This window comes from Plectropomus leopardus, chromosome 16, assembly GCF_008729295.1.
Source record: "Plectropomus leopardus isolate mb chromosome 16, YSFRI_Pleo_2.0, whole genome shotgun sequence".
Lineage (NCBI taxonomy): Eukaryota > Metazoa > Chordata > Actinopteri > Perciformes > Serranidae > Plectropomus > Plectropomus leopardus.
In genome coordinates this window covers 18,815,699-18,829,728 of record NC_056478.1, presented here as the reverse complement: position 1 = coordinate 18,829,728, position 14,030 = coordinate 18,815,699, and the positions used below count along the sequence as shown (strand labels likewise).

The 14,030-nt window shown below is 37.5% G+C and overlaps 1 protein-coding gene across 1 annotated transcript in view; it reads right to left on the bottom strand.

Annotated features, from left to right (window-relative positions):
- Positions 1–14,030, bottom strand: part of lama2 (laminin, alpha 2) — a 198,697-nt gene that overhangs the window by 97,773 nt on the left and 86,894 nt on the right. Inside the window, exons 22-24 of the mRNA XM_042503943.1 lie at positions 9,866–9,972; positions 6,951–7,131; positions 3,409–3,545 (exon numbers count right to left, since the gene is read on the bottom strand). Of these exons, the coding sequence (XP_042359877.1) occupies positions 3,409–3,545; positions 6,951–7,131; positions 9,866–9,972 (425 nt within the window). The remainder of the gene's footprint in view (positions 1–3,408; positions 3,546–6,950; positions 7,132–9,865; positions 9,973–14,030) is intronic.

The following is a 14,030-nucleotide window of genomic DNA, read 5'->3' as shown; positions in this document are numbered from 1 at the left end:
ATGTTTAAAAATGAGCTTTATTCAGACATAAGAACATCAAACACAAACTTTTTTTTCATCAAGTACAATGCAAACATTTGTCGTGGTGCAGACCTTTGGAAGACCTTTAGAAGACACACAACACAATATTGTCAGATCAGTGTGGAGTTTTATTTGGCTTCTTCTAGGTGAAAGATGAGTTTTCATGTTGAAAGATCATAACTGAGTTTGAATCAAGAGAGCTGTGTCCAAATATTGAACATGGGGATTTACTTGTACAGCGTGCAAGACTTGAGTGCGTAAAATCACTTTAAAAACTCCACCTGTTAACACCAAAGTGCAGAGGAAGCATAACTTCTACAAAAACTATTACTGAAGAAGATCGGAAGGTATTACAAGTCTGAAATGTCTCAAACAAAGATAAAAACACCATAAAAAACACACAACTGTTATGAGTGCTGTAAGGCAAAAAGCTGCACAATCATAAGCTGAGAAGCTGTTGAGTGCCTATCTGCTGAAATGAGAACTGTTTTTGTATTAATATCGTCAATGTTAAATTAAATCTGTTCAGAGTTTATGTAAGGCTACGCCAGCAAAGTTTTACCAATTAAGGTGATTTTGAACTCTTGAACCAGATGTTTACTATTAATGAGTGTTGATTTAAATTGACATTTTATGTGTTGATGTTTAATATGGCTTTTTAAACGTTTTTGGGAGCATTCTCTAGTGTGCAGACTTTGGTTTGTCCGGCACCCAGTCTTCTACTTTTGGAAGTGCGTGCTGCTTTTTTCTATGATATGGCTTTTTACCACGTGTTACACGTGATTTCTTTGTAATCTTAGATGAGTTAAATGATTACACTTATACAATACTTCAACCTCAAAATGACCATTTGTATATCAATAACTCACATTTGTGGAGAAAACATTGTTTGTCTTGTATGAACGAAGAATCCACGGAGAACATTATGAATAAACTGAAGTAATGGGGGTCTGCATTTAAAAACAGCAAAACTATATCAAAGCATACAATTTCTCACACAACTCATGCAGTATGTTCCAAGGCTCATTTATCCTGTCCAGTCCTCAGTACTTCCCCAAAAGAGAGCTCTTTCTGGGGGGGAACTGAAAGTGAAATGTATCTATTCTCCCTTCAGAGCCACACTCTACAGTATTTTTACCTCACTGAACATGGGACCTCCTGGTCTACTTCTGCCTCGATCAGCAGTTTGTCTGGGATATTGTGTGACTTTGGTAAATCCGATATAACCATTTTAAACAACAAAGTCACACATTAACACAAACAAACTAACAGATCGAGGCGGTGGTCGACCCGCAGCTCCGATGTTCAGCGAGGTGAAATGGAGTCGGGCTTTGAAGTTCAGGCTTTAGTGAAAATTAATTCTTTTGGGAAGTACTGAGCGTATAAAGAGACTTGGATTATACTGCACGAGTTGTGTAAAGGTTTCTTAATGTTAAAAAATAAATAATAAATGTTTTTATATATTTTTCCTGTTGTTCAACACCGTCACCTGTGACTTTAATTTATCAAGAATTGTCAGTTTTTGGATTCTTCGTTTCATGTGAGAAAATGTATGTTTTCTTCATGAATTCAACATAACACAGAGTGAGTCATTACTATCCAAGTGATCATTTTGTGAGTGAAGTATCCGTTTAAGTATTTGCCTTGTGTATCGACTTAGCTCAGTTCTGGCTCGTTATTTCTTTTGCTGTACTTCACTGAATGTTCTGCTGCTATGCTTTTACTTTGTTCTGCTGTCTTTGGTACCTTTTTATGTTTGTTTGGTACCACAAAGATCTTTTGCATTCCTCTTTGATGCCCTGATGTACCCTCCTGGATCAATCGGCTGTTTAACTGAGACTTACAGTACTTTCATGTTCAAGCCTCTAATTGCTAATAGTCTATTGCTACTTCTAATAGTTTACTGTTATTGCTACCTAACGGCCTTTTGGTGAGATGGTTTCAGAGCAGAACAATTACTTTACAAACACTTTGAACAAAGTCGTGTTACAAACAGAGAGGTGGAGGAAATGGGAATGATAGACAGAAAGTTGATAAAGACGAGGGAATACAGAGGAAATGCTGTGTGAACAAGCACTGTGATAATAAGAGAACAGTATTGGAAGAGAGCGGGGGCACACAGCGAGGAAAGGAAAATAACAAAGAGAGAAGATTAAATGGAGCTAAGAGGAAGAGAAAACTGAGAAGTAACGTCTTGTTTACATTTTGTGAAATTAAATGAAACGTGGTAATTTATCAAATGTGTGGAACTTGAACTAATGACTAGGGAGAAATATAAACCACATGACTTGACCAGTTGGGAACCACTGATATGAGAATTCTGCTTCTAGCAAAACAGTAGAGATTAAAAAAGCACAAAAAAGCTTTTTGTATAGGTTTAGACAACATATTTTGCCTGAAAAATACCCAAATTGGTCACTAAGAACACGGCTGGAAATGTCCCAAACTCTTATTAAAAATGCCCACTTTTGTTGTTCTTGAGCAGCTGCTGTCTGCTGCTTTGCAGCGTCTCATCTAAGTTATATATTATCCACCATCCTGTCCTCCTCTCGATTAAAAAATTGATAAAGATGTAATCTGAACTCTACGTAATGTGTACGAAATGCGCAAATTAACATATCCGTGGTTTGTTGAAATGATAATGCTGAAATTTTATTCTGACGACTGGGATGAAAAGTCTTGATTATTTGTAATCACAAGTTGAAATAATTTCTGAATATTGAAAAGAAAAATGACTGAGAAAGATACAGTAAGCATTAGTTTTTCATTTTTATTTATTCAAATACAAGACAGTTACAGGGTAACTAGGAGCGGCATGAATGGAAATTGTAAAATAGCATACTGTAAATCTAAATTTGGACAATCAGCTGTGTCTGTAAAGGCCTGTCACCTCTCCCAACTGAAATCAAATTAATTGCAGACTTTAAATCCTTTAAAAGAAAGCTCGAGTGCTGGCTAAAAGCAAACCAGAGCTGTACAAACTCTTAGTGCGTTGAAAATGTCCAGTTTTTGTGTATATTTATCGATGTATTGTTTTATGTGTATTTTAATATATGTATGTTGTTGTGTTTTCCTTTTTTATAGTGTATTATTATGTTTAAAACATATTATTGGTCTATAATTAAGCCAACTAGGGACAAGAGTTGAAAATAAGCTATACACTCTTTGTGCAATAAATAAGTGTCATACTCTCTGTTGAAATCATGCTAAATTGCATTGTCCCTATCAAATAACAATTAATTCAAATTTATCTCATCCTTAAACAGTACTTTCATAATTTTTGTGTCATTCCTCCAGTGTGTCTACTTAGGCCCTTCATGTTACTACAAGTAATGTAGGCTACACAGATGTTATCTGCTGCTCTTTGAATATAGTGTTCAGACCTACCTTACATCCAGTTACGATGTCATGGCCCCAGTGGTTGGGAGCACAGTGGTCGCACCTGTCACCGATAGTGTTTGGAGGACAGATACACTGTCCTGTGTTGGCATCACAGTTATTCCCCACATGGCTGCACTGACAGGCTGAAGAAGAGGAGAGAGGGTGTGTTTTAAATGGTTCTGACTCTGAAGACTAATCAAGCTGATTGTATTTCCTTTTTTCGTAATTTATTTCTACCAGCTCTCAACAATGACAGAGCTTTTCCTTCACAACATGCCTTGCTGGCTAACAGAGAGCTTGCCACATTTTGTTGGATACTTAAATCTAAGGGGAGACATTTTGGTGACAGTGTGTTTTCAGTTGTGAATTTGTTTATCTAACTGTTATTTGACATCTTTCATCAAATTAATAGAGTAAGTGTTTATAAGATTGATACCGAGTTGAATGTTATGTGCATGCTGACTTAAAAGGACGAGTCATCATTTAATGGAACAGCTACAGTTCTAAGAATTTGAAAGGGTAATGTGTTGAGTTACTGCACAAAGATTGAGTTGTTTATTGTAGCACCCATAATCCCCCAGTGTCTTCATTTCAATTCATTTTGATACCTATTAACTTACTCAATTGTCACCACTCCCCAGAAAACACTATAGCCAGTGCCAGAGGACTCTCTTTCTCGCTCTCTCGCTGGCTGAATTGCATTGTTGACGCTCATGGAATGTGAAGTCATCCTTAGTTTCATTATTTTGTTCGTATTTCAATCAACCTAATGATGTGAACATTCCTGAAATTTAATGACATGGTGCCTTATTAATTTATGAAATTGGTAATTGTTGACATTTTATCTAATTTCATTTTTTGGAAAATACATGCCCACAGCCTGCATTACATTTGTATTCTGACTTCCCTGCAGTAAATTAAACACAAACCAACATATTGTTTCTGTAACCTGACCACTGCACTGTGGTAGACATCTTAGGACGAATAAAAGCAAATCATTCCCAGTTCCTGTCTTGTCTTTCTGAAACACAAACAGGCTTTTTGGCTAACTTATCGCTGCTTTTCTTGGCCGTCAATAGTAGCTGGCATCAATAATAAATTGCATAAGGAGATATGTGTGAAAAGCTATTCATAGACGTATTTTGGGGTGCAGGGATGCTTAATCCTCATTTTGGGCGGTACAAGTTTACTGCACCTGCTGCCTGAGATGCCAAGTTTTTAGGGCATACAATTTAATTATGTGAACATATTCCCTTCTAATAATAGACATTTAAACATGACTCAAGTGTTTTCAAATCACTTGACACACCCTCAAGCAACAATAATGAAAATCCTCAGCTCTGGCAACCAACTGCCAATAACTAATTGCTTTCAAACTTTTTAATCAGTTCACCAATGAAACATCTGATTTATAATAATTATTGCTAATCTGAAATGATACATCTGACATGAAGAATATAGAATGGTTCCAACACTACCTGGTAGAAGCTGCGTGTTGTATGTTAAAGTGAGCTTATGCTACCTTCGCTCAGTAGTCGCTACTGTGGCCACAAATGGCAATCACCAGACAAGTGTACATGCTCGAACACAGTGTAAAGGGCCATGCACATTAAGAACAGTTACAATGCGAGTATTGGCAGCTCTAAAAGTGATCTCAATATCGTTTTCCACTGTTGTAGTCTTTATAGTTGTGTTGTAGACTCCACCATCCAATTGAGTAAGAAAAAAAAAAATAAATAAAAAAAAAAAAATAAAATATATATATATATATATATATATATATATATATTTTTTTTTTTCTAGTATTGTTATAGTTATTATTCAGGGTGTGAATAGCCTTTAACAGTGGCGCAATTAGAAAAAAGTCCTAAAGTCAGCAAACTGTCTCAGTAACTCAGTCACACAGAAATATCAAAAATTATTCTTGCATAGCAAATTGGATAGATGTGCAATTTAAAGTGAATCAGAGCGTCTGCACATTGTCAACTACTAGGAGATATTACTAAAACAAAATGAAATAAAATAAACAAAACAAAACAAAACTCTCCTTTTTTCAAGAATAATTCAATTTCAACTTCCAACACATAAAAGCATGCTTCAAGTTTGAATCGCTGGCATGCTTTGCAATTTGGGCAAACCTTGAACTTTGTGAGGTGTAAGTACGGATGTGTTAAGTGTTAAATCTTTCCTGATTTAAATTTGAAGCACTGCTCCAGTAGGGAGGGCTTTCAGTAAAACTGTAGAAGTGAAATTAGCTCAAATGTTTGTAGTTGTATGTAAAGCACTGATCATGATAACAGGATGGGACTTACTGAAAGAAAGAGGTAATACCAGGTAAAACCAAAATGCGTGCGCACGCGCACACACACACAGTTTTGTACAGGTATCTCATGTCCCTTGTTATCCATCAAATATTTATTAGTAAACTTTGTGTTTTATAAAATGGATTTCGCTGTAAAATTGACTAAATTTTACTTGATTCTTTTAAACAATCTCTTCCGTAAACATTCTTCACACATAATTATCAGCTGTTTTGTTGCTTTGTTATTCAGCTGCCAAGATGAAGAAGAATTATTTTAGCTCCATAATTTATTGTTAAAATCATTATTATTCTGTGTGTTCAACCTTTAAAGATGTTCATATCAATCAGTGGCTAGTTTCTCTTGGCAACACTTCCCACTGTGTCATAGATACACTACTTGGTCTTGAATCTCCAATATGACCGTTCTTTATTGCTTCCTTCTGTCGTTCATTTGTTCCTTCTGTCATCTTAATATATAAGCCTGTATGGGTGGGTGCTGTGTTTGATGTGGCTTTAGTTGTTGCCAAGACGCATGTTTCATAGCTCTGGGGAAAATTGCAGAACTATTTATAACTAACTGTGAAATGTCAAAAATTCAAGATAGATGGAAATGAAATTATGAGGGCTTCATTATTTCTGGGAGTCAGGCTTTTATAAGAGCAGAAGTTTGTGGTTTCTGCAGGAAACTGATGATATTTCAAATTACAAGTTATTTGCTGTACAGTATAGATGCAAACGTTGTCACATCCATGTGAAACTGGAAAAGGAAGAAATGCAGACACTGGCAAAGTACTGTATGTCTGAAGACAAACCAGTGCTCATTTAACTAAAGCCAGCGGCTCACAATCATAGTATTTTTGTCCTTTTTTGCTGTGATGCTTTGTGTTAATAATGTTTAGCTTTCTCCCGCTTGTGGGCAAAAAAAAAGATTTTACTTTGCAATAATTATAAAAGTGCCACCGTAATGTGAAGCGATGCACATGCATTTTTGAAGCTGCACAATAGCTTTGTTTTAATGGAATTGCTCTGCAGACAATTTGACAAAAGAACAAAGCAGCAGTTTAATAAGGACAGCATTTTGTGACTGCTGACATTGCTTTCATTGCAAATTACAGTATAAACAGAGGTTTGAGTTTGTCATTGGGTTTACAGAAGATTGAGCTTTACTTTTGTTCTGTTGTGTGATATCAGGGTTTGCTGGCTTTTTTAAAGAAACACTCTCCTCTCTACCACACTTTGTGCTTACGTGTGCAGCCGCCCTCCTGGAAGTTGAAGAATCCTCGAGAGCACCTGTCACATTTGGGTCCAGTGACGCCCGGCTGACACCGACACTGACCGTTTTCATCACAGTCAAATGACTTGGAACCAAACGAGTTACAATGACACGGGGCGCACACCCCACCTGTGGTGATGCCGTGAGTCTGAGGCTGGAGAAACACAGACAAAGACACGGGGGCTGTGAATAGTTGAGAACAGGTGATGGACTTAGGGTGAGACTAGTTGCAGACACATGCAAGCAAATCAGAGACACAAAGGTTACAGTCACGTGAGATGCAAGAAAGCGAAACTAGAATTACAATACCTAGCTGTTGTCTGCCTCCGTGAATCAGTCAAGTTGCAATTACAGTTTACATTACAATGTCACAATAACATTGACCTTTGACCTTTTGAATAAAAAATGTCACCACTTCAACATTATATCCCATTAGACATTTGTGTGACATTTGGTCATAATCAGTGTATGAATTTGTGACTTATGACCAAAAACATGCTTTGTAACGTCACAGTGAACATCAGATTCTAATCACTTCATTCTTGAGTCAAATTGGACGTTACTGCCAAAACTGAAGAAATTACCTCAAAGGGTTGTTGTCATTCAAAAAAAAGAGACAGACAAGGTCACAGTGACCTTGACCTTTGACCACCAAAATCTAATCAGTTTGTGCCAAATTTTAAGAAATTCCCTCTAGGCGTTCTTACGATATTAAGTTCAGTTCATGTGATTGGAACGACAGACGTACAACCTGACAATGTAATGTCACTGGCCAGAGCTATCGCCAGCGTAGTGTAATAAAAACAAAGGGATCAAACTTTTATATTTGTAAAGATTTTCAATCTTTCCAAGGTATAATTCTGGGATAAAGAGAAAACATGAAAGAAGCATTATGTCTTTAGTTAAAAAGCCAACTTAAAACTGCATTTTGGACTTGAAAAAGCTGTCTGAAAATGCACTCTCTTTGCTGCTAAAGAAAATAAAACACGATGCCATGCACAGTTCATCAGACTGGACGAAAACATTCACACACTGCCCCTAAAGCTACTTAGGTACAGTTCAGCTAAAGGTGAAAAAAAATCAGCTTCCTGAACACAGAATAAGGCTACCTCAGAATAAAATAATACATCATGAATTGCCTAAAAATTGTGACATTTACAGCACCAATTCAGGAATGACAAACTTCTTCAATTACTTAAAGAAGTGACATTTTTAGATGACAACTCACTGGCACATTGATATTTAAATGTGTTAAAGATCGCTCATTATGCGTACATTTCCTTGCATGATGCACTCAGGACCTTGCATTAGTGTTTACACTCATCGCAGCATCTTTAAACAGAAATGTTTTTCATAAAAAAACACCCTTGCTAGCAGCACATGGTGCAATGGTTTAGAAAATTTAAGCGTCAAACTATCACAAACACAAAGAGTTTAATGTGTTTTAAACCTGTTTCAGCAACACGCTCATGCTACTTTAAACACACCATGCATTGTGTGGTACCCCTGTCTTAGGCCTGTATGCCCCTCTGGGACAACCCCCTGTGCGGGAGGAGCCCCCCCATCTCTGCTGCACGGCTTCTATGGGGACACGCTCCACCGGCCTGCGGGTCTCCCGCCTCTCATAACCTTGGCGACGCAGGTCACAGCGTCGGCCCACAAAGCCGGGGCGACAGATGCAGCGGCCCTCAATGTCACAGCGCTGAGACATAGAGCCCTGAGGACTGCAGCGACAGGGAATACAGTCCTGACGCTCAGCATCCCACCAACAGTTGGGCTGGACCAATCACAGTGCAGAGGTGTGGAGGGGGACCAATGAGAGTGAGTGAGCAGGACAAATAAAAACAACAAACAAACCAAGTACAAGAGGTGAAGAAACAAAAGTAAATAACAACAAAAAAATCATCCCTTATGTGGAAATAAAAGGGCATTTTTCATCATCATAATTATAGTATTGTTATATTAATTGCAGTTATGCAAATAATAAAAGTAAAAAAACTCACACCAGAAAAGATAAAGCACTTGACCACAGTTGGCCTTTATACAACCAAAAATATCAGTTTACATTTAAAAGAGGACCTATTTTGCTCATTTTCAGGTTTAAACCTGTATTTTGGATTTCTTTAAGAACATGTTCACATGTTTTCAAGGTCAAAAAACACTTAATTTTTCTACTGACTTTGGTGATAAACCTGTATTTTCCCTCCGTCTGTTCTGATCTAGCATCTGTCTCTTTAAGCCTGCTCCTCCGTATATCAGGGTTTCTTTCTATCACTGTGGCCAGGGAAATGACTATCATGGAGAATAGCAGCATTTTCGACTGTAAAAAATCACCAATAAAAGCTTTAAAAACTAAAATCTTCACCACTGGACATGTTCCAGTGGGAATATGACCCGAAATCAGGGAGAAATTAACAAGATAAGCAACAGAGATTACATGTTTTGTTGTTAGCATGTAGCTAGATGTAGCAGTGTGGGCTACCTAATGTAAATACTTTGTAGTACAAAAATATTTTTTTTATAACTGATTTACAATTTAAAGAAAGATAAATCAGCTTCTGACCTACCACATACAAAACACTAAAAAAACAAAAACAGAAACAAAAAAACAATGCATACACATAATGTAAAACAACGAGAAAAACAAGGTGTAATTCAAATAACAGCATTATAACTATGGATGTAATTCAGGTTAAAACATTCACAACCACAGGGAGTGCATTACAAACTTAATATTGCATGATTGTAATGGGAGGAAAGGGCAGTTACTGGTGCCACCACTGGTACAGTGTGTGTGGAATATAATGAATAAAAAGTCTACACAGGAATGGTGCCAACACATGTTGGCAATATCTGTAAAGATTATTGGCATCTGTCAGCATACTTACTATGCACTCGTCGCACTGTCGTCCAACCACATTTTTTTTGCACTGGCACCGTCCGGTCTCCTTATTGCAGATCTCAGATACAGAGCCATTAGTGTGGCACTGACAGGCTGCAGGAGAGGAGAGGAGCATATTTTACATCAATCATTACCATTTCTTCATAGCAGAATTTCTACATGAGAACATATAACAACACATATTGGTTTAACAATAGCACAAGTTTATGAGTGTGTTTACTTCACACTACAGTTGGCTGGATAAGCTCTGATCCTGCTTAAGGTCCTCTTCAGGATTAGCTCTCGATATGCATTTTAATATCCTTCTGACTGCACTTTGGAGAAAATCTTCTCTTTGCTTAAATAGATTCTTCCGTCTAGTGGGCTGATTTAGTTTTTCCAGATTATATTTTGTGTATTAAAACACACCAAGTCTGATAACAGCCTAAATGAAAATTTCAAGGCTGTAACAACGGACAGCTTTACATTTTTATGAATTTCAAGAAAATTAAAGGAACTAAGAAGATCACACTTCACTGAAATTGTATCTTTTATGAATCCATGCTACAAATAAATTGACTGATTTTTGCATTAAAAAAACTGTTGTTGAGGCAGCAACACCTGTGCACAAAAAAAACCATAAAAAAATAAGCAGAGCTAGTGTTTCCTCCATCCAGACAAAGCTGCAATCACCAAGACTGAGTAAACCTCTTCAAAACCTTCAGTTCAACTAAACACTTACAACAATAAAGGACATGAAAGATGACATGACTGTTTTTTTTTTTTTTCTATTTCAATTCGTCTTCAATTTAAAAGCCAACTAAAAATCACGTCAAGTCTTTGAAAGCTGTCTGGCAGCGTGGAAATGCCTCCATGCTGCTGCGAAGGAAAATAAAACACTGAACTCAGACATTCACAAACTGCCCCCGAAGCTAAAATATGCCAGCCAAGACAATTTCAACAAACCTTCTGAAATGTTGCCAGATAAGAAAAAAAATCTGAATTAGGTACTGTTGGGCTGAAATGAAAGAAATATACCAGCTTCCTCCTGAATGCTGAATATAGCTGCCTGAGAAAAAACAAAAACAAAACATGAATTCATGTTTTCAATTCATGATTTGCCTAAATAATAATGACATTCAGCAACAAAAAAAACCCATCTAGATATCATTAAGATACATACGTCTCAAATTTTCACTAAAGTCTAAATCCACAGTTCTGGTTAAGAAGAAAGGTTTCAAAACACATCAAACAGCTATAAGGGCCCCCAAAGTTCAGAGATAAAGATGCAACACAATACAATGGATGAACCACTACTGGAATCTGACTGAAAGTAAACACGAAGCAGGAGCTCCTGATGCAATGGAAGGCTGAAGAGTGTCAACATGAAAGGGAACAATTTTAACATTTTTTTTTTAAATACATTTTTTGGGGCTTTTTATTACCTTTATTTGACAAGACAGACGTAGCATGAAAGGGGGAGAGAGGGGTGGGGGTGGGCAAAGTACCAAGGCCGGACTTGAACCCACGGCTGAGAGTAATGCAGCAAGAGCAGTAATGTCACTACGGCAAATATGTTGGGACATTTAAGAAAGACTAAATGTAGATGTAGTTTAACAGCTGACAGAGGCAACAACCAAACTTTTAGCTTTGGAAATAATCAATTAAGTTACGCTGCTCCTTGAGAGAAAATGTGCTCAGTATCTATCTCAATGGGGAATAGGACAGCCGCGTTCCTCTGCTCTCTGCATGTTCACATTTTAGAAAATATACTTTATGGGGCACCCATTAGCTCACCTGGTAGAGCGAGAAGCTCCATGTACAAAGGCTCTGTCCTCACCGTAGCTGCTGTGGGCTTCAACCTGCAGCCCTTTGCTGCATGTCATCCCCTCTCTCTCTCCCTTCCACACAAAGGCCAAAAAGTAATCTACCAAGTACTTTATATTTTCCTTATTTGTGATGTACTGTTCCTTTAACCCAATGGCGCTTCCCTGTGTGTTTAATAAGCAGAGTGTACACGCATTGTGAACCTAACTTTGCGACAAATCTTACTATCGGGAAAATACTGCACCATTCTAACTTTAGACCAAATTTTTGTTGGTTAAAATCTGGTGCTCAGTACCAACATTGACAGAAGTCTTTCCTGGGCATTGTGGAAAAGCAAGTCAAAAATAAATGAATAAATAAATAAATAATAAATAACAATGAAGAATGCCATACTTGGATCCGACTGTGGTTCTGATTCATGTGACAGCTAAAAATTGGTCACATTATAAGTAGTAAAGTCCCTTAAAAGAAAAGGTACACAAGACTAACCAGTCTTTTTCAACAACAAAACTAAGTGATATTGAATTTTGGGGGAGAGTTTATTACCTTTTATAGTGACAGCATAAAAATCATAAGAAGATTCTCATCTCTGCCTCGTGCCTTATTTCTCTGTCAGTGAACTCATGCCCTTTTCCATGTGCACAGTTTTTACTCTCCCTGAATGGGTTACTTTAGTTATTATCAAAACCCCCAAATATGATGTTTCAAATCAAGGACTTAGGTTTTTGAGAGGATGCACCTTCCAGTATTTGGGTGTGGTGCTAAACCAAAGTTCATATAGGTACAAAGGCAGCACACAAACAGATCTTCAGAATAAAGCTGAAAAATTTCATTTTCTCAACTTCAAAAATCAAGAAATAGATGCTAACGTTTCACGCTGCTGGACTTCATCAGAGCATGCTTCTCTTAAACCTCTTTCTCTCGATCTCTATCTGAGATTGTGCAATTTTATTTAACTTGTTCAAAACCTACGGGAAGGAGGAAAAAAAAGACACACCCACACACGCCAATCAGCCCCTTAGATATACAATTAAAAGCCTGAACATCACAGCTTCCATCTGGTGGATGGGCTGTCAAGAAGCACACACACACATACACACACACACACACACACACACACATACTGTATATGCACACAAAAAACACATACACTTTTCCTCAAGAAATTAGTAGCACACATCACACAGACACACATGCGTACTAGTAGTTGCCTGTTTTACATCCTGCCATCCTCTACTGTTAGATGTAAAAGAGACAGAAGGACCGACCTGAGTGTGGGATGGGAAAGTGAGAGAGAGAGGGGGGTACAACAGATGTCCACACACACACACACGCCAACACACGCGAAGAAAACACACACACACACACACACACACACACACACACACACACACACACACACACCCACACACACACACACACACACACACACACACACACACACACACACACACACACACGCCTGATTAACCATACAAGAAACGATGCACATATATGTCCGTCTCTGTTTCACACACACACTCTCTCACACGCAGTCTCTCACCCCCCTAGCTTCACCCTTCGGGGACCATCTGGACTCCGTTCTGTCAGTCGCTACAATGCAAGCCTTGTTGTGGGATAAAATGTTGCTTTTTGTTGTGTTTTTATTTTTTTTTATTTTATTTTCAGTGCTGGCCTTGATGGTGAAGAAAACAATCTTTTTGCAACTTGAAATACATTATGTTCTGTTACCAAGCAATCTGCAATCTGTCGTATAAACAAACTGCAGGAGTGGCTAATGTGCATCTATTCTATATTATTAGCACTACAATGGTGCGTTGGTGAGAAGTCCAGGAGCTATACAATCTATGAGGTACTCATATTGTGCATAGCAAGAGCAAATTGATCTGATGCTCTAGGTAAACAAGGACATATAGAAGTTGAAAAATGTCTGTGAAAAGCATGCTGGTGAGAGTCTGTGTTCAGGGCCTTGGGATAATTACAGAGAGACGTAATATTATATGGTAAATGCTGGTTTGAAGTCAAAACGATTTGGTACTGTATAGATCATAGCTGTGTTGTGTTGGTGGCTGTGTTTCTGCATAGTACTGATTTATTTGATGTTGTGTTTATTTCTTTTCAGTAGAGATGATTTGGTGAAAGATATGTATTCATCTTAATATTTCATTTTTCATCATGTTGTATTTTAAAATTCTTTGTATATTTTATTCTTTTCTTGTGAGGTCCCTGTAAAAGCCTATTGTGGGTTTCCACCTCACCTAAACTCTGTTTCTGTTCTTTTTTCTTTATACCTTAATGTTCATTCTTGAGTCCACGTGGACATTTGTCCTAAGTTTGAGGAAATT